This window comes from Mus pahari, chromosome 6 (genome assembly GCF_900095145.1).
Source record: "Mus pahari chromosome 6, PAHARI_EIJ_v1.1, whole genome shotgun sequence".
Taxonomy (NCBI): Eukaryota; Metazoa; Chordata; class Mammalia; order Rodentia; family Muridae; genus Mus; species Mus pahari.
Window position 1 is genome coordinate 13,455,499 of NC_034595.1, and position 24,364 is coordinate 13,479,862.

General features: G+C 41.5%; 1 protein-coding gene across 5 annotated transcripts in view; it reads right to left on the reverse strand.

Moving 5' to 3' along the window:
- Window positions 1–11,235, reverse strand: part of Ptbp3 (polypyrimidine tract binding protein 3) — an 84,258-nt gene extending 73,023 nt beyond the window's left edge. Inside the window, exons 1-2 of one of the 5 annotated variants that reach the window (XM_021201320.1) lie at window positions 11,020–11,229; window positions 7,866–7,899 (exon numbers count right to left, since the gene is read on the reverse strand). In XM_021201320.1, the coding sequence (XP_021056979.1) occupies window positions 7,866–7,899; window positions 11,020–11,027 (42 nt within the window). In that variant the 5' untranslated portion in view covers window positions 11,028–11,229. Of the gene's footprint in view, window positions 1–7,865; window positions 7,900–10,402; window positions 10,547–11,019 lie in introns of those variants that run through there. The other 4 variants (XM_029539563.1, XM_029539564.1, XM_029539562.1 and 1 more) reach the window with 4 other exon arrangements.
- Window positions 11,236–24,364: the final 13,129 nt, after the last annotated feature.

Consider the following 24,364-nt stretch of genomic DNA (forward strand, 5'->3'; position numbering starts at 1 on the left):
AAAAAAAAAAAAAAAAAAAAAAAAAAAAAAATCATTTCATTTAATTGAGCTATCAGGGAAGATGGCTCAATGATTAAGAATGTTCATTTCTCTTGCAGAAACCCTGGGTTCTGTTTCCAGTATACACATGGCAACTCACAAAAGCCTCTAATTCCAGTTCCATGGTATCCACCACCTTCTTCTGATCTCCACAGGGGCACAAACTCACTCTCAGACATACACACATAAAACATTTTCAATAGAATTATGCTATAATAACAGCTCTAAAGTACAGGATAATGCATATGCTTAAGAAAAATGAAGGTTAATGAGGTCATAAATGACAGAAAAGAACTGAGACTGCTGTTTTATTTTACCTACAGTACACATGAAGCAATATAGTGATTTTGGATGTTGTACTTATGAGTTATAACTGGATATGTTAACTACAAGGCAACTTACAAAGAAAATGTTTACATAATAACTAATTAATGTGCTGAGTGAGAAAACTTGAATCAGTTACATGTTCAACTAACACAGGAGAAGGACTAGATGTGGTGGGGAATTTCTATTAAGTCTAGCTACTCTGAAGGCTAATGTGGGAAGATTCAAAGTTGGAGATGAGCCTGAAACTTAGCAATACTTCATTTCAAAAGCTGAACAAAAAATAAATAAAAATCTGAAAAAAATAAGAACAAGTGCAATGAGCAAAAAGTTATGAAGTTGGTATATGTGAGAGTTGATGTGCACTGTCAATCTGTCTGGATTTGAAAGCATCTAGAATACACACTTTTAGTGTGTGCAGGAAGGTATGTCCAGAAGTTTAACTGAGGTGGAGAAAATATCCTGATTATAGTTGAATCATCTCAGGTACTGGGATCCCAGACTGAAGCAAAGAGAAAAAGAAGAAAGCCAGCTGAATACCAACAGTTTACCTTTCTGCTTCCTGACTATGTGAACTGACCTTAAGCTCCTGCCTCCATGCCCTTCCCACAATGATGTACTCTCAAACTATGTATGCACCAGTGTAAAACTTTCTCTCTTCCTTAAGGTCACAGCAACAAGAAAAGTAACTAATATATTCATTTGACTACAGTTCTGTGGTCGGTCAGTCTACTTACATCAATTAAGAGATCATCAGAAGCTGTGGGGTGTGAAGTAACACTTGAGAGGCAGAAGCAAGCAGACGTCTGAATTTGAGGCCAGCCTGGTCTACAGAGTTCCAGGACAGCCAGGGCTACACAGAGAAACCCTGTCTTGAACCCCACCCCCACAAAAAAAGGAAAAACAAGTGAGTTCCAGGACAGCCAACGTTACACAGAGACCTTGTCTCAAAAACAACAACAAAAGCAAACCAAGCAGCTGCTTTTGGGGGGCTGATGAAACTGGTCCGTGGGAAAGGTACTGGTTACTAAGCTTGACAACCTGGAGTTTGGTCCTCTGTACTCACAAGAGAGGAAGGTGAGACCAATTCTGGCAAGATGCTTTCTGATCTCCACTCACATGCTGAGGCATATGCACACACAATTATATAAGTAAGTACATAAATGTCATTTTTTAAAAACTCTATCTTTAAGAAACACTAAAGAGGTGGATGGTTGTAGCGCATACCTTTAATCACAACACTCGGAGGCAGGGGCAGGCAGAGGTCAGCCTGGTCTACAGAGCTAATTCCAAGACAAGGGCTGTCTCCAAGGAAAAGGAAGGAGAGAGAGACAGAGACAGAGACAGAGAGACACAGACACTGAGACTTAAGGGTGGCCAGGATATAAGGGAAAGAGGAAGAAGAGGAGGGAAGAGGGAAAAAAGAAAAATAAACACTTAACAGATGGCCTGCAAAGATTCAGGGATTGAGCAGTTGTTGCTCTGAGGTTCAACTCCCAGTACCCATATGGTACCTCACAACTGTCTGCAACTCTAGGACAGAGGTTCTCAACCTGTTGTTGAAACCCCTTTGGAGGTAAATTACCCTTTCACAGGAGTTGCCCAAAACCAAAGGAAAACACTAATATTTATATTACAATTCAAAACAATAGCAAAATTATAGTTATGAAGTAGCAATGAAAATAATTTTGCCGGGTGTGGTGGCGCACACCTTTAACCCCAGCACTCGGGAGGCAGAAGCAGGCGGATTTCTGAGTTCGAGGTCAGCCTGGTCTACAGAGTGAGTTCCAGGACAGCCAGGGCTATACAGAGAAATCCTGTCTCAAAAAAAAAAAAAAAAGAAAAAGAAAAAAAAGAAAAGAATTTTATGGTTGGGGGTCACTACAACATGAGGAACTGTATTAAAAGGTCACAGCCTTAGACAGGTTGAGAGCCAGCCACTGGATATATTTGTTAGGAGAAGAGATACTACACTAGAATAAAGGATAGTGTTAAAAGGCCAGAGAGTGGTGGTGTAAGCCTTTAATCCCAGCACTCAGGAGGCAGAGGCAGGTAGATCTCTAGGTCTGAGGCCAGCCTGGTCTACTGAGTGAGTTCTAGAGGGTTATACAGTGAAACCCAGTCTCAAAACAAAGCAAAACAAAACAACAACAAAAGGAGTCACAGAATTCCCCCAAAAGTGAACAGCTAGACAGTACACAGAATACTAATAAATATAAGTACCAGTCATTAAATCAGTAACAATGTTGCAAGTACAATAAAATATTACTGATACTAGCTATACCCTTTAGATACCTAAGAGTAAAATAGAACAGCACCAAGCATTGCAAAGGGTGGAAGACAACCTGAGTTCTAATATAGATGAGATTGGGAGAGCAGGCATATTCAAGGTAATATGACCACAGATGTGATCTAGAATATAAAGCAGACTGTGTAAAGTGCATACATTTTAGAAAATGGTTCAACAGCTCACAAGTAGGCTCTTCATCATCATAATGAAATACTTGAGACAACTAACTTACAAGAGAAAAGTCTGTTCAGCTCATAGTTCTGGGGTTTCCAGTCCAAGATCAAACAGATAAAACTGCTGTATGAGGGCCAGGTAGAATAGCAGTGTGTAATTGATAGACAAATAGTTCACTGAAAGTTCAGAAAACAAAGGGAAAGAAGGAAGAGACAATATCCCACAATCTCATGGAAAACTAAAACCTTCCCAGGAAACCAAACCTACTAAAAGGTTCTATTAATTCCCCCAAATGCTACCCTGCAAAGTGAGCCTTTAACATACAGATCTTTGAGGAAGGTTCAAGATCCAAACAATATTGAACAGTTTCTGATAAGTCTGTATGTCCTATCATCCTGCACTTCTACTCCTGGGCTTAGAAGATAGATATACAACAGTATACTAAAGACTTATACACAGGGATAGAGAAGTGGCTCAGTGGTTAAGAGCACCGACTGCTCTTCCAGAGGTCCTGAGTCCAATTCCCAACAACCACATGGTGGCTTACAACCATCTGTAAAGGGATCTGATGCCTTCTTCTGCCATGCAGGTATAAATGCAAACAGAGAGAGCACTCATCTATAAATAAAATAAAGACTTACACACACACACACACACACACACACACACACACACAGAAGCTTTATTTGTAATATTCCCAAGATGGAAAGAAAACTCAAATGGCCATCAACATGAGAACAGATTTTAAGACACAATAAAAAACAGAAATAAAAGAATGAACTACTATACGACAATAACATAATAAAATTCATTTTGCTAAATCCAACAGCCACACAGGAGAGCTTATACTCTATGGTTCTGGTCATATGAGGTGCAGGTAAAACTAATCTCTGTTACTGAAAATCAGAACAGTTGCCTAGACTGTATCTGGAAAGAGATAACAGGGATCTTTATCAAGCAGCATTGTATTGTTTTGATTAGAGTGTTAAAATTTGTCAAACTTTATTGAATTGTACTCTAGATAAATAATATTTCATTTCTAAAAAAAACACTGTAGCCAAGGTCTTCCACATTTCCAACAGTGAAGCATAACAGTAAGCAAACTTTTTCTGTAAATGACCAGGAGGTCAATACATTATGCTTTGCAGACTGCGACCACTATTCAGCTGTTAATATAATGTGAAAGTAACCACAGACAATAATGAAATAAATAAGCATGACTATGTCCCAATAAAACTACTTACAGAAGCAGGTGGCAACCCAGGTGTGCCCATGGGCTGCTGAGTTAACCCCCAAGGTCTAGCATGGAGAAAACTGACCTTCAAATATAATTTTGATATGCTGTGTTGTTCTTTTCTACATAGCAGTCATGGCAATTATTGGAAGCCAATTACTGTCCTTCCTAAACATGTGTTTTCCTATACTCAACTACTCACTAAAAATAGAATAGACTATGACAGTTATGGAAGACCAAAATAAACAGGAATATACCAAATGTAGCTTTGAGATTTTGAGTAGTAGCCAGCTAATACTATTGCATGCACAAGCTGGAAGTTTAAAATGCACTTTGGCTCTCAGAAAAGGCCATTACCTACAATGCTGTCACTGATTTATGTGGCATATTAAATCCCAAAAATAAATGCCACAGCACTCTTCATCACCAGATTGTATCTTCATTTAAAGGACTCACCGCTCATTGTTTCTCAATGAGGCAATGATATATATACATGTGTGTGAGTGTGTGTGTGCGTGTGTGTATCTTGTATAGACATATAATACACATATACAGATAGCCAGTCATGGTAGTGCATACTGCCCTAGACATTGGGAGACTGAAGCAAGTTTAAGTACAGTTTGGTTAACCTAACAAGACCGTCTCAACAACCCCAAAACAAAAAATATTTCACAATGAGTTCCAAAAGCTAATCTTTTAATTTGGACAATGTTAAAAAAGTAATACCCTGGGCTGGAGAGATGGCTCAGTGGTTAAGAGCACTGGCTACTCTTCCAGAAGCCCTGAGTTCACATTCCAGCAACCACATAGTAGCTCACAACCAGCTATAATGTGATCTGATGCCCTCTTCTCAAATACAGATGTACATGCAGAAAGAGCACTCATATACATAAAATAAATAAATAAATCTTTTTTTTTTTTATTAATTCCCCAAGCCAGGCAATGATGGTGTATGACTTCAATCCCAGCCCTTGAAGAGACAGAGGCAGGCAGATGTCCAAATTCAAGGCCAGCCTGGGCTACAGAGCGAGTTCCAGGACAGCCAAGACTACACAGAGAAACCATGTCTCAACACACACCCCCACAAAAAACAATAACACCCCACAAAGAATATTCAAGGTACATATCATGATATGAATCCGAAAACACCTGAAAATGTATACATGTCTTCAATACATTCCAATCTAAATAAGGACTTCTTTCTCACTAAGTGTATGCCTATTAGAATACCAGCAGTATCAGAAAGCTTGGGTTCCAGTATGTGTGCCACGTCATTCATTCATTCATCAAACATTTATAATTATCAGACACTAGAAACATTAGTAACGAAAGCCTCACAAATGTCTTCTGTGACATGTTATAAAACACTTTAAAAGCAACTTAGTTTCCCTTTGTTAAAATAATTACTTTTATATTTACAAGTATTTTAAATTATCTTTTGCAAAATCTAAATAACTTTTTAGGGCTGGAGAGAGCACTTCCTGCTCTTGCAGGTATCTCAGGTTCAGATTCCAGTTCCCATACAGTAGCTCACAACCATCCTTAACTACAGTTCCTGATGGCCCTCTTATGACCTCCATAAATACCAGACACACATGTAACATATAACTAACATATATGCAGGAAAAACATTCACACACATAAAATAAATTTTAACTAATTTTAATTTAATTTAATCCAGGAAAGTACAATTAGGGAACACAGCCTAAATTCCATTCTTGCTACTAATTAAAGCCATTAATTGTGTTGTTTTATTCAAACAGCAAACAAAGAAAACAAATATTGACTTATTTTTCATATATTCTGAATGAAATGAAAGTCTTACTGACTCATTATTTGGTAATAACTAAATTTCCTTGGTGAGATCAAAGAAAGAACAATCTTGCCAGAAAGTACATATAATGAATAAAGCACAATTCTAGTATTTCAATGTATAGATGCTGAAGATGTATAGTATACATTTTTATAACATGTATAAATATATTAATATAGGCTGCCTATTAATTAACTAATCAGCTTATCATCTCTTCGGAGCTGTTATTTTCAAAATGGTTACTTCAAAAGATACAAACAGAAAACCCAATCTTATATTCATATCTGGTTCCTAAGCATAACATTTAAATTTCTTTCATTTATTATGAATGAGTTTTCACCATAATAAAATAAGCACAATTCTTTAACCTTAAAGTGGTATCTTTTTTAAATGTCTGCTGTATTTACATGCCAGATAAAAAGCCAGAATCACAAAACACATCTTTAAAGATCAAAACAATTCATTTAAATATCCCTTCTTCCACAGGCACCTTCAGACACACAGTTGAGGCCTTAATTTCTAATCTCTGCATATTATTCTTAAGTAAGAAACTGATGACATACGGGAGGAAGCAGTTCCAGAAAAGGCTGCCTCTATTAATTTCCTACTCATAAACATATTCAGAGTTTGCCAAAACAGGTCAAGTCTACCTAAACCCTAAAGACAGTGCAATAGTTCTCAATTGTGCTAGTCTTAGACATCCCATTCTTTAACTTCTCATTATGTTCATTTCTTAAGAAATCATAGAATACAAGCACTACCATCAGATCCTGTAAGTGTACAGAAACAAAAACAGAACTGACTAGCAAAACATAGAGCAAGGGAGCCGTGGTGGGATGTGTGCTAACTCTGACAGACTGGAAAGTGATCACACTATATAAATAAACCTAGCTTATTTAAAATAGATGCAAAGGTAAAGATTTTGTTCTTCTTTCTCCAGTAATCTACACTGTGTGGCCTATTGAACTAGATTCCCAAATCAGTATCAAATATCAAACAAAACTTTATGACAGTTATCTTGTTATTTTATTTTATTTGTCTTTAAATTTCATGTATGTGTATATGCCTGACTATGTATGTGAACTCAAAAGGTCAGAACAATGCATCTGACCCCTTGCAACTGAAGGTACAGGCAGCTGTGAGTCACCATATACCTCCTGGGAACAGAACCCAGGTCGTCTGCAAGAGCAGTAAGTGCTGCTGAACCATCTCTCCAACCCAAAGACAAATTATAGTTTTAAAACCCTCATACTGACTGAGGAGTATTGTTTTCTTGATTTGTATTTTGTAATCCAATAATGAGAAAACTCTGATGTAACTAAAGACTTGAAACTTGGAAAAATCATTACTACAACATACTGAGACATATTGAGTTCTCTAGATAGTCATGTTTTAGATAGAGACTTAACTGCTAGTAACAAGGTGTAACAACAACAACAACAACAACAACAACGACAGAAGGGTAAGGCTTTGAAAACTGAACAGGAAGACAAGCATCTGAACACCTTGGACAAACTTTCTCAACCTGCTTTTTCATCTCTAAAATAAGAATAGTAATTACCCATCTTGGAGGAATGTTATAATGATTAGTGAGCATACATGTAAAACACATGGCACATAGTTGGCAGTCAAAAAAATCAGCTACTGTTATTTTATTATTCATAGGTGCAACCACAAAAGAAGATTTAAAAAAAAATCAGGGCCTATGATTATTTTAACTCAAAATCAAAACCAATGTCCCCCTCCCCAATTCTGCCAAGTGATACTTGGGGTGGTTTCAATTTTCCATACATAATACTATAGTTCCTCCTAAAAGGTACATAAAATCCAAAATTAGTCACAAGCCTACTTATTTTGGAGCTAAAAGTAAAAGACTATTACCACACAGAACAAAAGACAATTTTGTGAACAGGTGAAATCATTTCACCACTGGTGGGGAAATGTCAAAATTAAAATATAAAAACTATGAAAGGATAGTAAAAGATTCCTACCTTTAAACCGACTGCTATAAGATCTGTAACAACACTGTATGGAAAAAGTAAAAAGAGAAAATGGAAAACAAAGTTAGAGAACAAGTTTTAAAAGACAGGTAAGATTAAAGAAAAAGAAAAAGCATTATAATAACAAATAATGAAAAAATGAACTGTGAAATGTTAATAAAGAAAAAAAAAAACAACAGACAGTGTAGCAACAGCAGAGTTCAAAAGCAAAGCCTCAAAATCAATGCAAGAAACAAATTACTCTCTAGTGTGTAGGAAAGAACAGTTGTGCTTCAATACAATAAGCATGTGTTTATCTCACTTTGACAAGTCCAATCCAAAACTAAAATCACCAAAGTTCATTCTTTTAAATCACTGATAAGAGTGATCACACCCTGAACCGAAGCCTCAATAAAATAGAACCTGGGCTTGGATTTTACAGCCACAAAAAGCATCTTGTAAATCAGCATCTTATCACTCCCAAAACTCACAAAAACATGATTGCCTCCTAGAGCTAATAAATACAAACATCAGTTTTTACACGCCATTAAGATTTACTATTTTGCCGGGTGTGGTGGTGCACACCTTTAATCCCAGCACTTGGGAGGCAGAGACAGGTGGATTTCTGAATTCGAGGCCAGCCTGGTCTACAGAGTGAGTTCCAGGAAAGCCAAAACTACACAGAGAAACGCTGTCTCGAAAACCGCCCCCCCCCAAAAAAAACTTACTATTTTAAAAATGTTATCCATCAATACTGTTTGGAATACAAAAAACCATGGTAGAAATGAATATGAATGAACACACAAACAAGAACACACATGAACATACATGAACACACACACACAGGAATCGGGGGAGGCAGAGAGCTGGGATTCAAGGAGGAACTAAAAATATGTTGGCTAGTATGCTTTGTTTTGTTTTTTTTTTTAAACTACTCAGAATAAAGGAAATGGGCTTTTTGCAAGCTGTGGGAAAATGAAATTTAATAAGCTTGCCTGGGGCATAGGTCACTATATTAAAAGCCACACTCTATAAGATGTGTTAAAAAACCCTATACAGCTATTCTATACCAAAACTGATCTCTTCTATATCTTCAGTTAGCAGTTTATCTCTATATTTCCTAAAAGAAAGCTACACATAAGTTCTGTATTACGTTACTAATCAATAGAGTCATAATTTCCTAAAGGTATGCAAACTTGCCTTTGCATCAAGTGGTATAAACTTCATTGTTTTAAACAATAACCATTCCTTTTTTCCTTGTGGAGTTCTGAAACTCGTATTCATTTCTCTGAAATGTCTGATAAATAACTGATATGCTATACTTTTTACGAGTGTGTAATAGTATCTTTATTGGTCCTGATGTACAAAACAAACATTTCCCCATTTGAATGCCTCCATCTGCATTACTGGCTTCTTAGCTTTAATTCCACAAGCAAGGCAAAGTTCATAAAAACTATCAACAAGTCAGTTTGGGAAGGAGAGGGAAGAGGAGTAAGTATGAGCAGAATGAGGTGTGTGTCTGTGTGTGAAATATTGTATAAGCTATTTGTAAGCCAACAGTTTTAACAAGCTGTAGTAACAAAAGATCACTAAAAGCCTATGGATTCTATGTTCTGGATCAGAGAAACACATAGATGCTGAATAAGGGTGACTCTTCCTATTCACCCTTGCCCCCCACCAGTGCGCGGTGGGGGAGGAGCTCGCACTTCACAGTGAAGAAGCCAAAGTCAAGCCCTTTAAATCTCACCACACAAAAAGCTAACTTGTTTCCCCACACCCTAAGTTGAACCTTCTGAAGACCAACACTTCACAGTCCTTCCTGAACTGATATAATGGCACTTATATGGCATAAATCACTGAAAGTTATTTCACACGTTAAATGAATCAAGAGTCAGGTAATGAGAAGCCAATGCTCAAGAAGCGTTCTCTCGCTCGCAAAGTAGCTCCCATTAAATAAAAATACTTTAAAGAACATCACAACCATAAATCAAAATCTAAAATTGCACTTTGATATCTGCGGCAGTGTGCAATCTGCATTCAAATGAGATAATCCATATATCACAATCTTGTGAAATTAAGATAAACGAAACCTAACGAGGGCAAAAACTGTAAGATTCTAGTGTCCTCACTTACACACGTAGCATGCTATGATCAACTACGCGGCAAGCTACTAAATGTATTTTACTTTTCAAACAAGTTATATGCTCCACCATTCCGCAATTTATAGAAGTCTTGTCAACAAAAGTCGGCGGGGGAGAGGGGTTAAGGAACAACTCAAACAGCAAAGGTTTAAATAAATAAAAGGTGGAATCTCTAATTAACTTGGAGTTTTGTTTTTTGTTTTTATCTTGACTATAAAACCCTCAATTTACTAAAATCCCTCAATTCACGCTTTTATTAAAATACATCAGTTCCTGTCCCATCTTCCAGAGTTCCCAGAGAAATTACCAGCTCGGAAAAGGTGACTGTAAATCTTTTTTTTTTTTCCCTTTTAGTCACAGACCCCATTTAAACCGAGCAGTTGAAAGCGCCCGGAAATCTACACTTACACAATATCTGACATCGCCCGAGGCGAATTCACGAAGTTTCTTGGGGGTGGGGAACGAAGAGGAAGCGTCCCCGGTGATAAAGTGCAGACGCTCGGTATTTAGAAGTGGTTAACGTATCTCACAGTCCAAATCGGGAGACGCCACCGGTTCCGAGAACCGCACGGGACCGCAGTTCGAGACCCGGTCGCCGCCCAGACGGCTGTCGCCGCTCGCCCGGGCCCGCCGCCGGGGGAAAGCTCCGCCGCGCGCCCCACCCCACCGGTAAACAGCAACTCCCCGAGCGCCGCGGCCGCCTCAGCCTCCGCCCCCGCCAGCGCCGCGCACCATTTTCTGAGAGGAAGTGTGGGGAGTCCGGCCCGGCACCCCGGCCCTGGCTCGTCTCTGCTTCCCGAAGGCGCCCCGAGGCTGCGAGGGGCGGACGTGACGGGGGCGCCGCGCGCAGGAAGCGGAGACCGCGGCGGACAGACCCCCGCGCTCCCAAGGTCCCTGCCGTCGGGCTTAGCCCCGGGCCGCTCCTCCGCTAGCCGGCGTCGCGCCCTGCTCCCCGGCCTCGGCGGGACGCGTCGCCGAGAGGAAACGAGGCCAGCGCAGCCCCCGAACGGCCACCCGGCACTTACCCATCCATGGCCCAGATGGAGGAGCGCGTTGTGCGGGGATTGACGGGCTCACCGCGGGCGGAGAAAGCGGGCGGCGGCTCCGGGGACCAGCGAGCGGAGCCGCTCCGCAGCTCCGGCCGGTCAGAGGTGGAAGGAAGAGTGGGAAACAGGGGCGGGGACCGGGCACGCTCTCGCCAGCGCCGCGCCCCCGCCCTCCCGGCCCGCGAGCGCGTTCCCGCCTCGCCTGGCCCCGCCCCCTCGGCGTCGACGCCCTCCCGGGGCTCGGCTGGACTCCAGGGCGCCCTCTTCCCGCCTTCGCCTCTTTGCCCCGCCCCGCCCCTTCCCCCCGCCCGTGCCTCGAGCGCGTGCGCGCCCCCCCGCCCAGCGTCGCGCCTGCGTTCGCGGGAACGCGCGCCTTGTGCTTCCCGCTTCGCGACTCGCCCTCCTACAAGCCCGCGGGCCTTCCGGCTCCCGGGACTCTGGCTTGGGCCCTGAACGTTGCTGGCTAGAAAAGCCTGGGGACCCCAGGGAACTTTTGAAGCGAAGCAGAGTTACTACTGGCGGGCGACACTGCTGGCAGCACGGCAGGGGACCCGCGCGACGTCCACGGGCCAGGGGTGGACCGCGGTCTTTCCGGACCTGAGAGCAGCGACGGTAGCCAGTTCGCCAGACCCTGGCCAACCTCTGAGACCTGCACTGGACGGATAGGTGTGGTTGGGAAAGAAATTAAGTAGATGAGACTGCCCTGGACTGAAGTCCATCTTCACTTTCACACGGTTTTAATCTGAGTGCTTTTCTACCCAACAGTCAAATAAATACTAAAAGAAACTTTCATTGCATAGCTATTTAATGGCCATTATAATGCCCTATTTTATAAGTTTATTTATTCATCCTTCCGCGGGGCGGGGTTGGGGGAGCGTTATAGGAAAGGATTAATGTTTTTCCAGGTGAAAATACGCTAGAGATCTCAGAAATTTCACAGCCAGAAAATGTTTTGTTTGCACCAAAACCCTTTCCTCTAGTATGAGCAAAACCAAGTTATAAGTAAAACATAAAACAGCTATTTAGTATATATAATGCGTATAACTAGTGAGAACAAGCTTTCCCCCTCTTTCAAAGCCCATCTACTTCTGACCGAACGGAATGCTTTTTCAATTCTTAGATCATTGAAATTTGAGCTATTTAAGCCATGTCTTCAAAGTCTGAAATGAAAGAGGGAGCCTGCCCACACCATTTCAAAGGAAGTAACAACTTCAATCTCTTTCCTGATGCCTACTTTAAAATAAGTAGACACTTCTTTAAAAAAAAAAAAAAAAGTATAACCAGCTTGCAATTCAGGAAGGTCATTTTTAAAGAAATTTCAGTTCCCTTTTTCAAGAAGATGTCAAAAAACGTTTTGTATGTTAAATCTAAACATTAAGTTATGTTTAGAAACATTTCCACCCTACATTGCTACATGGGATTTTAAAATAGCAACTTGGTGTATAGGCACATAACTGTGCCTATAATTCCTACCTGAGTTTAAGGCTACCTAGAGCTACATAGTATGTTTCAGGCCATCCTAGGTCACAGAAAAATATAGTAGTAATAAAATGTCAGAGAAAAGCAGCCCACCAGGTGGTCATAGCACATGACTTTAATCCCAGCACTCACTCAGGAGAAGAAGGGAGAGGGAGAGAGGGAGAGGAGAAGAAGGGAGAAAGGGAGGGAAGGAGAAGCAGTCGATGGAGTGTTTACATTGCTGTATTTGAGGTATATTTTGTAATAAGTTTCCCTTTTTTGTTTGTTTGTTTTGTGTTTGTTTTCGGTTGGTTGGTTGGTTGGTTTTTCAAGACAAGGTTGAGATCTCTGTAGCCTTGGCTGTCCTGAAACTCACTCTGTAGACCAGGCTGGCCTCAAACTTGAACATATACCTGCCTACTTTAACTATTTTTAATTACAATATTTTAATTTACTTCATTTTCATACACCATAGTATTTCATAATTTAATGTGCCATATTTTACTTAAGTTTTTTCCAAAATAGTGGATGCTTAAATTATTTGTAGCTATTCAAAATAATTAACAGTGCCACACAAAACATCACATAGCTATGACCACATATGATTACATCTGTGGAATAGAATATTATAAATAGAATTTCAGAACAAAGGGTATAAGCACATCAAATTTGATAAATACCATGAAGGTAATTCTAAAACCAATATGCCAGTTTACAAGGTTTTAAAAATAATGACTGAAAACGAAAACAGCATGTCTCTCTTAACCCTGAACCTTTAAGTAAATAACAGTTGTCACTAGTTTTGTTTTGTTTTATTTGAGACAGGGTTTCTCTGTGTAACAGCTCTAACTGTCCTAGAACTCACTCTGTAGCCCAGTCTGGCCTTGAACTCACAGAGATCCCAAGTGCTGGAATTAAAAGTGTGTACCAGCATACCCAGCAATTTTTTTTAATTAAGTATATTAAATGTGTTAGAATGTGCATATGTGAACTCAGTGCTGTGGAGAGGCCAAAAGAAGATATCAGATTCCCTACAGCTAAAGTGGCAGGTCACCTGACTCGGGTGCCAAGAACCAAACTAGGGGCCACTACAAGAGCAGTAAGTGTTGTCAACCACTGGGCTATTCCCTCCAGACCCAGTTGTCACTCTTTAAAACTAATAAAGTCGATCTGAGACTCATTATCTATACCAAGTCACTGTAAAAAGTCTATGATTCAAAGACTATATCCCTGAATAAAATTAACAAAACTGTACTTTATTTCCTAGACAAGCCCAGCTTTATAACAGAGGCCTAGATAACCGGAAACAGTTTATAAACAGAAGACAAAGTGAAACATCCACTTCTCCGTGCCCCTTTGTCCTAAATTCAAAGACTTTATGGGATGAGCTCTATGAGTTTGTGTGTCACTCTGATTCAAATCAGTAGACAGGGCCTGGGAGATGACTCAGTCAGAGAGACGGCTGTTGTGCAGTCATGATGGCCTCATCAAGCCAAATCCTGGAGCTCCAGTCTCAGTCAGAGACCTCGTCTCAAAGACAAAGTGGAGGAGGGTGAAGAGATGGCCCAGTGGTTAAGAGCACTTGCTGCTCTGGAGGACAGGGCCCAACCCCAACACCACTGTCACTATTAACCAGTGGGGTATTCTATGCCCTCTTCTGACCTCTGAGGGCACCAGGCACACACATAGTGCACATACACGCATGCAGATAAAGCATCCATCAAATAAATAAGCCCATCAGCCTGGGCTACAGAGTGAGTGGTATCCAGGATAGCCAGGAAAACACAGAGAAACCCTAACTTGAAAAACCAAAACGTAAATAAGTAAGCCATATATACATACATATATACACACACATTACCATATATAATATATAGTAAAATGATATAAATTAAAGTGGAAAACTATTGGTGAAATGGCTGATGCTGACCTCTGGCCTCTGCACGCACACACACACACACACACACACACACATCAAAAACAACAGCAACAACAACTGACAAGAGAATAGAATGGAGTTTGCTTCTTAAAGCCCATGTTCTGGATTTGAGGTATTCCCATACTCTAAATAACATAGAAGAGACTTGGTCTATTGTAATTTCAACCAAAGGTTTTGGGTTTTCAGAATGATTTTGCGCACATGACTTTGTATAAGCACTTTATATATACTATTCTGTCTTCTCCAAGCCAGAGAGGATAATCTCTGCAGATCACTGTATACTTTGAAAAGATAGTTCTAAATAATTTAGCTTACAACTTCTCCCCTGCGTTTTAGTTCTGGTTTGCTTAAGAAATCCCCCCCTGAAACTTGTTTATCTGATAAGAGACACGCCCCTTCATTATTACGTTTACACAGAAAGTCACCTTTGAACACTCACCTTAAGCTATTCTGCTGTGCAGTGGTTAGTTAACATTTAACCCACATTCATATTTACATATGTACAGACTTCTCAAGACAGAGAGCAATCAAAAAAGATGCCATCTGGGCTGGTGAGATGGCTCAGTGGGTAAGAGCACCCGACTGCTCTTCCGAAGGTCCAGAGTTCAAATCCCAGCAACCACATGGTGGCTCACAACCATCCATAACTAGTTCTGATGCCCTCTTCTGGAGTGTCTGAAGACAGTGTACTTACATATAATAAATAAATAAATCTTTTAAAAAAAAAAAAAAAGATGCCATCATAGTTCAAAAATGATACCAGCCATTAGGTGAATCTCAGAATGTCATTACTAGAACATTTATATCACGACAATTTCAAAATTATAACTACTAACATCTATTCCTTAAAGTAGAAACCTGTGAGATCACACTAAATGAAGAAGACCAGCTTCAAAAGCTTACACACTACGTGACTCTATTTCTGCAGCATTTTCAAAAATGATGAAATTACGTAGAGGAAAAACAGATCGGCGTTTGGAAGACAGTGGGAACAGGGAGCAGGGAGTAGATTCCCATGACTATAAAGTGCTATGCAAGGGGGGTTTCTGTGGAGATGAAAACAGTTCTGAATCTTGATTTGAAGGGAGGGGGTACTCATACAAATCTTCACATGATAAGACTCTATAAACTTCAGATGCTCACCCATATAAAAGTAACAAACATATGGACGCACTGGTGTCCGTTTCCTGGCTTTGATGATGTGCTCTCCTTAGATGGCACCGTTGGAGGAGACTGAAGGATTTGCAGCGCCTTATTCCACTATCTTTTCTATTTCTGTGCACTACAATTATTTCAAAATGATAGTTTTAAGAGTTCAGTGTTATCTGATTATTCTTTAGTATTTGTTTTTGTTGTTGTTGTTGTTTGTTTTGGGGGGTTTTTTTGTTTTGTTTTGTTTTGTTTTGTTTCGAGACAGGGTTTCTCTGTGTAGCCCTGGCTGTCCTGGAACTCACTTTGTAGACCAGGCTGGCCTAGAACTCAGAAATCCGCCTGCCTCTCCCTCCCAAGTCTGGGATTAAAGGTGTGGGCCACCACACCCGGCCTCTCTAGTATTTGTTATTGGTTCGGTACTAATACAGTAGCAACTTCAAAAGCTTAGGCAAACACCATTTGTGTCTATTCTTCCTTCAGGCTGTTTTACTGTGGTTGTCAAATGAGCTTGTACTAGTTGGCACAGACAGAAGCAGGTAGACTGCTCGTTGTGTCACATTAGCCCTTCTTCAAGCTTCTTCCCACTGTGGTGGAGGTGCTTCCAAAGTGTTTCTTGTGCATTCACTGCAGATTACTCTGAAAGACAGTTCTAAATAATCTACTTCCTTGTGTTTTGCTTCTTGTTTCCTTAAGAAATTCCTCCCCTGAAACGACCATGAATAATGTCTGCTTTTCTCATCTTGTGACTACCCCAGTGCAAACATCTTCACGTGGACGGCACCTGGTGCACAGGATTCCTCTGTCCACACTGAAGGTGCAATTATCTCCTATCACTATAGTTAATGTCCAGCCCTTGCCAGGACTTGCTATGGACATTCCTGGTTTCTACTGAAGCACTTTTTCCAAAGAGAGAGGAGACTCTGTCCCCTGTCTTTTTTGTCATCCTATACCACAAGGCTCCCTGTGTTGCCCAGATTTTTTTTTTAATGTAATTGTCCTTTCTATTTTTATTCAGAGTTTCTTTAGGGTTTAGACCAGAGACTGTCCAAATGATAAAAGCTAATGTTTTAAGAATTATTCCTCTTAAACACTGATATCCTATCCTTGTAACGAGTACCCCTAGCTGATGTAATGGTGTACACCTTTAGTCCCAGTAGTCAGGAGGCAATCAGCTGAATCTCTGTGAGTTCAAGGCCAACTTGGTCTACACAGAATTCCAGAACAGTCAGGATTTGTTACAGAGAAAAATCAAACCTGTCTCCAAAAACCAAACCAAGCCAAACCAAGCCAAAAAAGAAGAGGAAGAGGAAGATAAAGAAGAAAAGGAAAGGGAAGAGAAGAGAAGGGAGTGTGTGTGGTGTGGTGTGTGTGTGTGTGTGTGTGTGTGTGTGTGTGCGTGTGTTTGGATGGTTTGCCTGCATGGATAGGCATGCACTGATGGCATGCCTGGTGCCCACCACGGTTGCCAGGAAGCATTGGATCTCCTGGAACTAGAATTACAGATAGTTGTGAGCCAGTATGTGGGTGTTGGGAATTGAAACTAGGTCCTCTGAAAAAGAGCAACCAATTCTCTTAAAGTTACATTAAGTTACTGGGTCCCCTGGGGATCCGTTTTTCAAACTTCCTCATCTTTAAACAATACTGTTCACACTCCTTCAACTAGAACCTGCTGCTTCTGTCCTACAATTATAGGATTAGAGAGGAAGAATACGAAGGTAAAAATGATGCATATTAGCACTGTGATTCATTACAGCTGAGATTGACTTTGAACCCCCCAATCGAGATGAAGTTTATGGCTTTCTTTACTGTAAAGTGGTCTTCTTCCTCCCTCCCCCCTCTCTTTCTTTCTTTCTTTCTTTCTCTCTTTCTTTCTTTCTTTCTTTCTTTCTTTCTTTCTTTCTTTCTTTCTTTCTTTCTTTCTCTTCATCCTTTTTCCTGATTATATTCTCTGAAAGGACAGCATTGTGGGCAGCTGACACTTAAGAAGTGGGGCATCACCCTCATCACCCTCCATTTCCTTGAAGGAAAGAATAGCATTCACCTAAATTATTTGAGATAAATTTGTACATATAGTCATTTAATTTTTTTCATTACAGACTCACAGATTTATTTTATACTCTTACTTTAAACCAATGTCATTTTATCTTACTATCCAAATCGCTCTAGCCATTGGCCCATGGGAGCTATTTAAGCTGACTTCTGTGCTACATGACAGCGGTGGGAGTGTTTTATATTTTTGTTTAGTCTCTAAATGTTTCCCGGGTTGGTTACAAACTCGTGGACACAAGGACTCCTTGTCTCAGCTCCTGAGTCCTGGGACCACAAACTACTATACCCAACTACTTCTTGTTGAACACTTCTTGACTTTTATGGTGTTACAAGATGTTCCAGAGTCATCTTGTTTATTTTCTGCTCCTGTGTGAGGATCAGTCATTTGTCAAAAAACAAGATCTTGGTACTAAATGTGCTCACTGCCTCGAAGTTTTAACTTGAGAATTCCCAAAGATATAACCAGTACTGTAGTGTGTATGTGTGTATACATGTCTGTGTACATATATATGGCTGCAGGTGTGTATGTATGAGTGGACATGTGCATGGGCCAGAGGACAGCCCTAGGCACTATCCACTTTATCTTTTTAAAGACAGATTTTCCTGCTGGCCTGGAACTTAGAGATAAATGTAGACTGGCTGGCTGGCTAGTGAGCCCCAGGGGTCCACCTGTCCCTGCTTCCCTAGCTCTGGCATTATAAACATGCACCGTCACACCCAGTTTTCATTCTTTTTTTTTTTNGAGGGTGTCAGATCTTGTTACTGATGGTTTTGAGCCACCATGTGGTTGCTGGGATTTGAACTCGGGACCTTTGGAAGAGCAGTCGGGTGCTCTTGCCCACTGAGCCATCTCACCAGCCCCGGCTTTCATTCTTTAAGGGGGAAAAAACCCAGAGTCTGGGGGTGAAACTCAAGTCCTTATGTTTGGTTCTTTATCCATTAAACTATCACTACCCAGTGTCCGTTGTGGAAGGTTTACACCACGATCAGTATAAACTTAATACTTCTTGGTTTACTTTAGTCCACAGTTGCAGGTCAGTGTTGAGGGCACTCACTCACCCTTCAACGTCCCCTCATGCACAATAATAGATCAGGAAGCTGAATCCTGGGAAAGAAAACCTTATGGCACGTTGTCTCTTCTTCAGGTCTTCCTCTATTGGGGGAATGGACCCCCAGGGATGTTCTTAGTTTATAGATGGCATACTTTATCCCTAGTCTTTACCCTTTCAAGTTTCAAAATGCTACTGAACCTTCAGGAATATCTCACTTACTAAAAATGGTGCTGACTGGATTCTTGTCAAACCCCACTGCTGTCCCTGATTTGGGAACACAATGCCAAGTATTCTTCAAAGCCTGTGGTGTGGGCTCTATCAGTGCGCTGGTATCATGACTGTTGACATTTCTGGCCACTCTCACTCCTTGTCTAGGGCCATCACTCTCAGAAGTTCTGTGGCACACAATGACTTTCATTCTCATTAAGTATTTGACCCTTCCCACCCTGCCTTTCACCAGCCCTTAGCATGAGCTTTTCCTAACTTGTTACATCTAAGCGATTAAGCAACTGGTGCCTGGTCCTAATCTTCTTAAAGAGATAAAGCTTGGAAAAACTGCCCTAAGGTAGCAGAAAATCACTTTCCTTCAGTGTGTGTGCGTGTGTGCGTGTGTGTGTGTGTGTGTGTGTGTGTGTGTGTGTATGTGCGCATGCATGTGTGCTCGTGTATCTCAAAACAGCTTTTGCACTGACTCGCCATTATTTCCGATGAAGTACAATGTTGATAAATATAGATGTTCAAAATAGTGTTACTGTTATTACTGTTCTATTGGGGGGGAGATATTTATTTCGGGGTATCTGAGACCACATACCAAGCAGGAAATATAAATCTTTTTGCGGGGAGGCACTCACTATGTAGTCCTGACTGGCTTGGAACATGCTACCCTTGGTAAACCAAGCTGTCCTTAAACTCCCAGAGATCTGCCTGCCTCTACCTCCTAAATGCTGAGATTAGAGACTTGGGCCACCACACCCAGCAGGAAGTACAAATTTTACTTTGCACTTAGAACAAAGCCTTCACTCTGGTCACTAATTCAAACTTGTCCACAGAACCCTTTGACAGAAGTCTTTAACAAAGAGCCAAGTGGGTTGGTTAGCATGTACCTATTTTCTTTTTTCCAGACTTGTCCTTTGTTGAAATAATAGCCTTACGCAAAAAGCAGGCCGTAGTCTAAGGTCAGTGGAAAAGTTCCTGGAATGTCGGACAACTGGCTGGAGCTGCTCTCCCTTCCCAGTATGGCTCTAAAAAAATGTTTAACTGCTGATGATTCCACAGGACACCAGGCAAATGTTCAACCTTGAGTGGGCAAATAAGCAAAAGGTCAGTCTAAAAAAGAAGGCACACACACACACACAAACACACACACAGGAAAACAGAACCCTGGCTGGAAAGTTTCTCCCTGAGAATGTATTATTTATGTAACTGGGAAATTGACCCTCCCTGCCTCACTCCCATACAGGCAGTAGAAGGTTACTTGTACCAGGGGCTTAGGTCTTCTTATTGTGTGTCTTCCAAAACACGGGGAGGATGAGTCCTTAATCAAAAATTTAATTTTGTGGAGGACAGCAGGAGGATCACATGTAGGAGGAATGTAATTTGTAAGAGAGTAGAAGCACAAGGTATTTCCAATGCTTGGCCTTTGTGTAGCAAACCACAGGCCATTAAGAGATCTAGTAGGCTATGGGGCTTGATTTTTTAAACTAATTTCAAACATCAGGCACAATCCAAAAGCCAGTCATAAAGGAACAGTTAGCTGTTCTACTGTTATCAAGGAGGAAGGAGGAAGCTTGTGTTGGTCAAGGGAATGTCAAGTATTTTTCTCAACATGTAAATGGGGTAATTCTCTTTCTCAAAAGATACACTTGACGTAGTATTTCCTGGCAGGATACGAGTTAGGTGGAGATGCCCTCCAATGGAAATCAGACCACAGGTACTCACCTGAGCTTGCTTGCTAAAGCTATTTTCAAAACAAAATGAATAATTCATACAAGAAAATGTTTGACTTGGGAGAGGAGGCTGGGTCCTGGGGTGAGAGGGACCAGCAGGAGCCGAAGATAGAAAAAGCCATTTTAGTGAAGGGAATTTGAGGAAAGGAGGCTTTCTCAGAGAAACACATTAGAAGTGTAAACATACCTAAGAACTGGCAATGGACCATATTCTTTTGATCCGTTGGTCTTGAAATAGGATAGCCATTAAGAGTTAGGTCCACGCACATTTAACAGAAAAGTCAAAGTAACTGGGGAAAATTTTTTATTTTTGTTTTGAAAAGTCGTACTCAATCCAAAGAAGTTCAAATTTATGGATTTGAGGCTAGTTTGGCATTTCACATTCATTAAAAACCCAGTCTCCCTTTAATCCCAGCACTTGGGAGGTAGAGACAGGAGGGTTTCTGAGTTCGAGGACAGCCAGGGCTACACAGAGAAACCCTGTCTATGGGGAAAAACAAACAAACAAACCCAGTCTCCATTTGGTTTCTTCGTGTGAGTACATGACTCTCAGTCTTAGTATCATAAGTGGTTGAGACGTCTTTTGTAAAGCTTGTCTAGAGTCTGGAGAGATGGCTCTGTGGGTAAAGTGCTTTTTGCACAGGCACGAGGACCTGAGTTCAGATTTCCAGCACCCAGGTAAATGCCAGGTAGGTGTGGCAGCCCACCCGTAATCTCAGCAGTAGGAAGAAAAGGGATCTCCGGCACAGGGTGGTTAGCTGGACAGCCACACCAGTACGGACAGCTCCTTCAGAAAGTCACTAGCCATCTCTGATAAAGCTGTTGTCACATATGGTGAAAACTCTTGTTATTGCTTACATGGTGATGAGTTATGAACAGGCGGGAGTCTCAGCAAGGCTAGGAGTTCCCTGGTAGCAACCTGGAGCTCCACCCTCAGGGAGAGAGCCTGCAAGGAGTGCCTTTGATGGCCCCCACTGAACAAGTGATGAGTCAGAGACTGCAAAGGTTGCTGGCAGCTAGAACCACATTCAAATTCCTGGGTGCAGACTGTCCAGTTATGTTCTCCTGACAACTTAGAAAGGGAAACTGGAGCCACCAGACTTGTTTGGGGATCCCTTTAACCAGCTTGACTTGCTCGTTTTCTCTCTCTCTCCCCCCTAGGTTTGATGCTCTCTAGTAATTAGTCCTCAATTTAAAAAAAAGATTTATATTAAAGCCAGGTGGTGGTAGAGCACACCTTTTTAATTCCCAGCACTCAGGAGGTAGAGGTGGGCAGATCTCTGTAAGTTCAAGGCCAGCCTGGTCTACACAGCTAGTTCCAGGACAGCTGGGCTACACAGTCTTGTTTTGGGGTCTTGAAAAATCAAAAAAAAAAAAAAAAAAACAAAGAAAATAATTATGTTATTTTTAATTATGTATATATGTGTGGGCATGTACATGTGAGTGCAGGTGACCTCAGAAACCAGAGAGAGTGTCAAATCCCCTGGAGCTGCAGTGATGGGAGGCGATGGGCTCCCCCACCTCCACACGGATGCTGGAAAAACTAACTCAGGTTGTCTTCAAAAGCAGTACTCACTCTTACCCACTGAGCCATCTCTCCAGCCTGGATTGGTCCTTATTCTACACCTAACATACAGGACCACAGCCACTAGGATGAGAGAAAGGAAATATAATAACTTCATTTTGAGTTAACATAATAAATTATTATTATTATTATTATTATTATTATTATTATTATTATTTAGCTTTGTGGTCCCAGCAGTAAGTTTTCATTTCCCCAAGAAAGTAGGTCACTTTCCCTTACCTGCAATGAGTCTTTCTGTCCATGTTACACACAAAGAAAAGAGAGGGTTGGGAGTCAACTGCAAGTCCCAGCCCCCAACAACTGTGTCTTCATGCACCAGGGCAAGGGACACTATTATAGCTATTTCCACCCGTGTGTACTGTGGTAGTTTGAAAGAGAAATGACCTCCCATTTATGTATTTGAAGATTGTTCCTTTTGGTGGGAGGTTTGAGAGTTGAGGGAACTTTTAGGACCTAGAGCTTTGTTGTAGGATGTACATCATTGAGGGCAGGCTTTGAGAATGTATAGCCTCACCCCATTCAGTCCACTCTCCTGGCTTCCTGTGTGAGGGGATGTGACCAGTCAGCTTCCTGCTCAGGCTTCCAGCTGACATGTCTTCCTTACCATTACTGATTCTTCTTCTGGAACCAGAAGCCAAAATAAACTCTTCTAGGATTTGCTTTTGGTGTTTTGTTTTGTTTTTTAATCACAGCAACAGAAATGTAACTGATAGCAGGTCAGGGACTTCTATTTCTGTGTTTATGGACAGAGACAGAAAACCAATCCCGCCTATAGAAAGGGCTCAACACCTTTAGACTGATACAGAATGTGAGGAGGAAATCACAAGGCAGATCACTGGAAACGCAAATGAGAAGCCAAACCCCCTTGTCCTCGGACCCATCCATCTCTGGGAGCCCCGCCCTGTTCAGAGTCTGTGGCACTTACAAATATATCCTGCTTTTGCACTGCTCTGAACTCTTTTCTGTCATTTAATTCCTTAGCTGACAGAGAAAAAGAACGACCTACTAGCCTACTATCATATACACACACCAAAGGAATCAGGGCCTGCCTGAGCCCCTATAAATGGAGGGGGTTTGCCAGCCTGACTTGGGGAAGGGTCAGGTCAGATCCCAGACTTCAGAGAAAGACTTCAAAGTCAGTCACTAAGGAAGACTGCTCCTGCCTTGGAGAACCTCCAGAGAGAGACGCCCCTGAGAGCACCATTTCTGATGCCTGCCACTTAAGCGGCCTGTTCTCCACACTTCTCTTCAGAGGACTGCACTCAGTTGGCTTCCCCAGGCCAGCTAAGAGCCTAGAGCTGTATACCAAGAGCTGGCATCCTGTGGGATGGCACCCCACTACTGAGAAGTTTTCTTCTAGTTTCCTGTTTGGGGTCCTAGTCAAGATTTTTCTGTTTAAATTGTTAATCCTGCATTGCAAATAAAAGTTCTCACTTTTCTTCAGCTGCGATCACTGCGTTCTGCCAGCCCTCCCAAACTGTGCTATGCTGTATACACGATGCAATCCTGGACGGCCTCACGTTGGCATCATCTGAGGAACTGTTGGCTGTGTGACCTGCCATTCTCTACATGAAAATTCTGGAGAGAAGTCTTCCTAGGAATAATATCGAGCATGTGATTGCTTTCCTAAAGTAAGGCAGTTTTCTCCAAGAGATCTTCCCAAATGGGAAGAACCTGACCAAACACCCATTTCTATACCAGACAAGAGCAAAGGGATGAAGATTCTATTAACCAATGTCAGTGACTCTCAGCCCCAGCTACATATTGAAACCAGCAAAAGGACTTCACAGCATACTGTTTCCTGAGTACATCCCTGCTAGCTATGATTTGGGGCCGTGAGTAAGCTTCAGCTTACTCGTGTGACATGAAGCTCTGCCACACGGTTCTCCTGTGATGTATGTACCTCCTCACATAGGACTGAAAGTGTTTGGGCTAGAGAGCATGAACTGGAAACTCCAGACCTCTCTATAAGATGATTACCTTGGGCTGGAGAGATGGCTCAGTGGTTAAGAGCACCAACTGCTCTTCTGAAGGTCCTGAGTTCAAATCCCAGCAACCACATGGTAGCTCACAACCATCCATAATGAGATCTGACACCCTCTTCTGGTGCATCTGAAGACAGCTACAGTGTACTTAGATATAA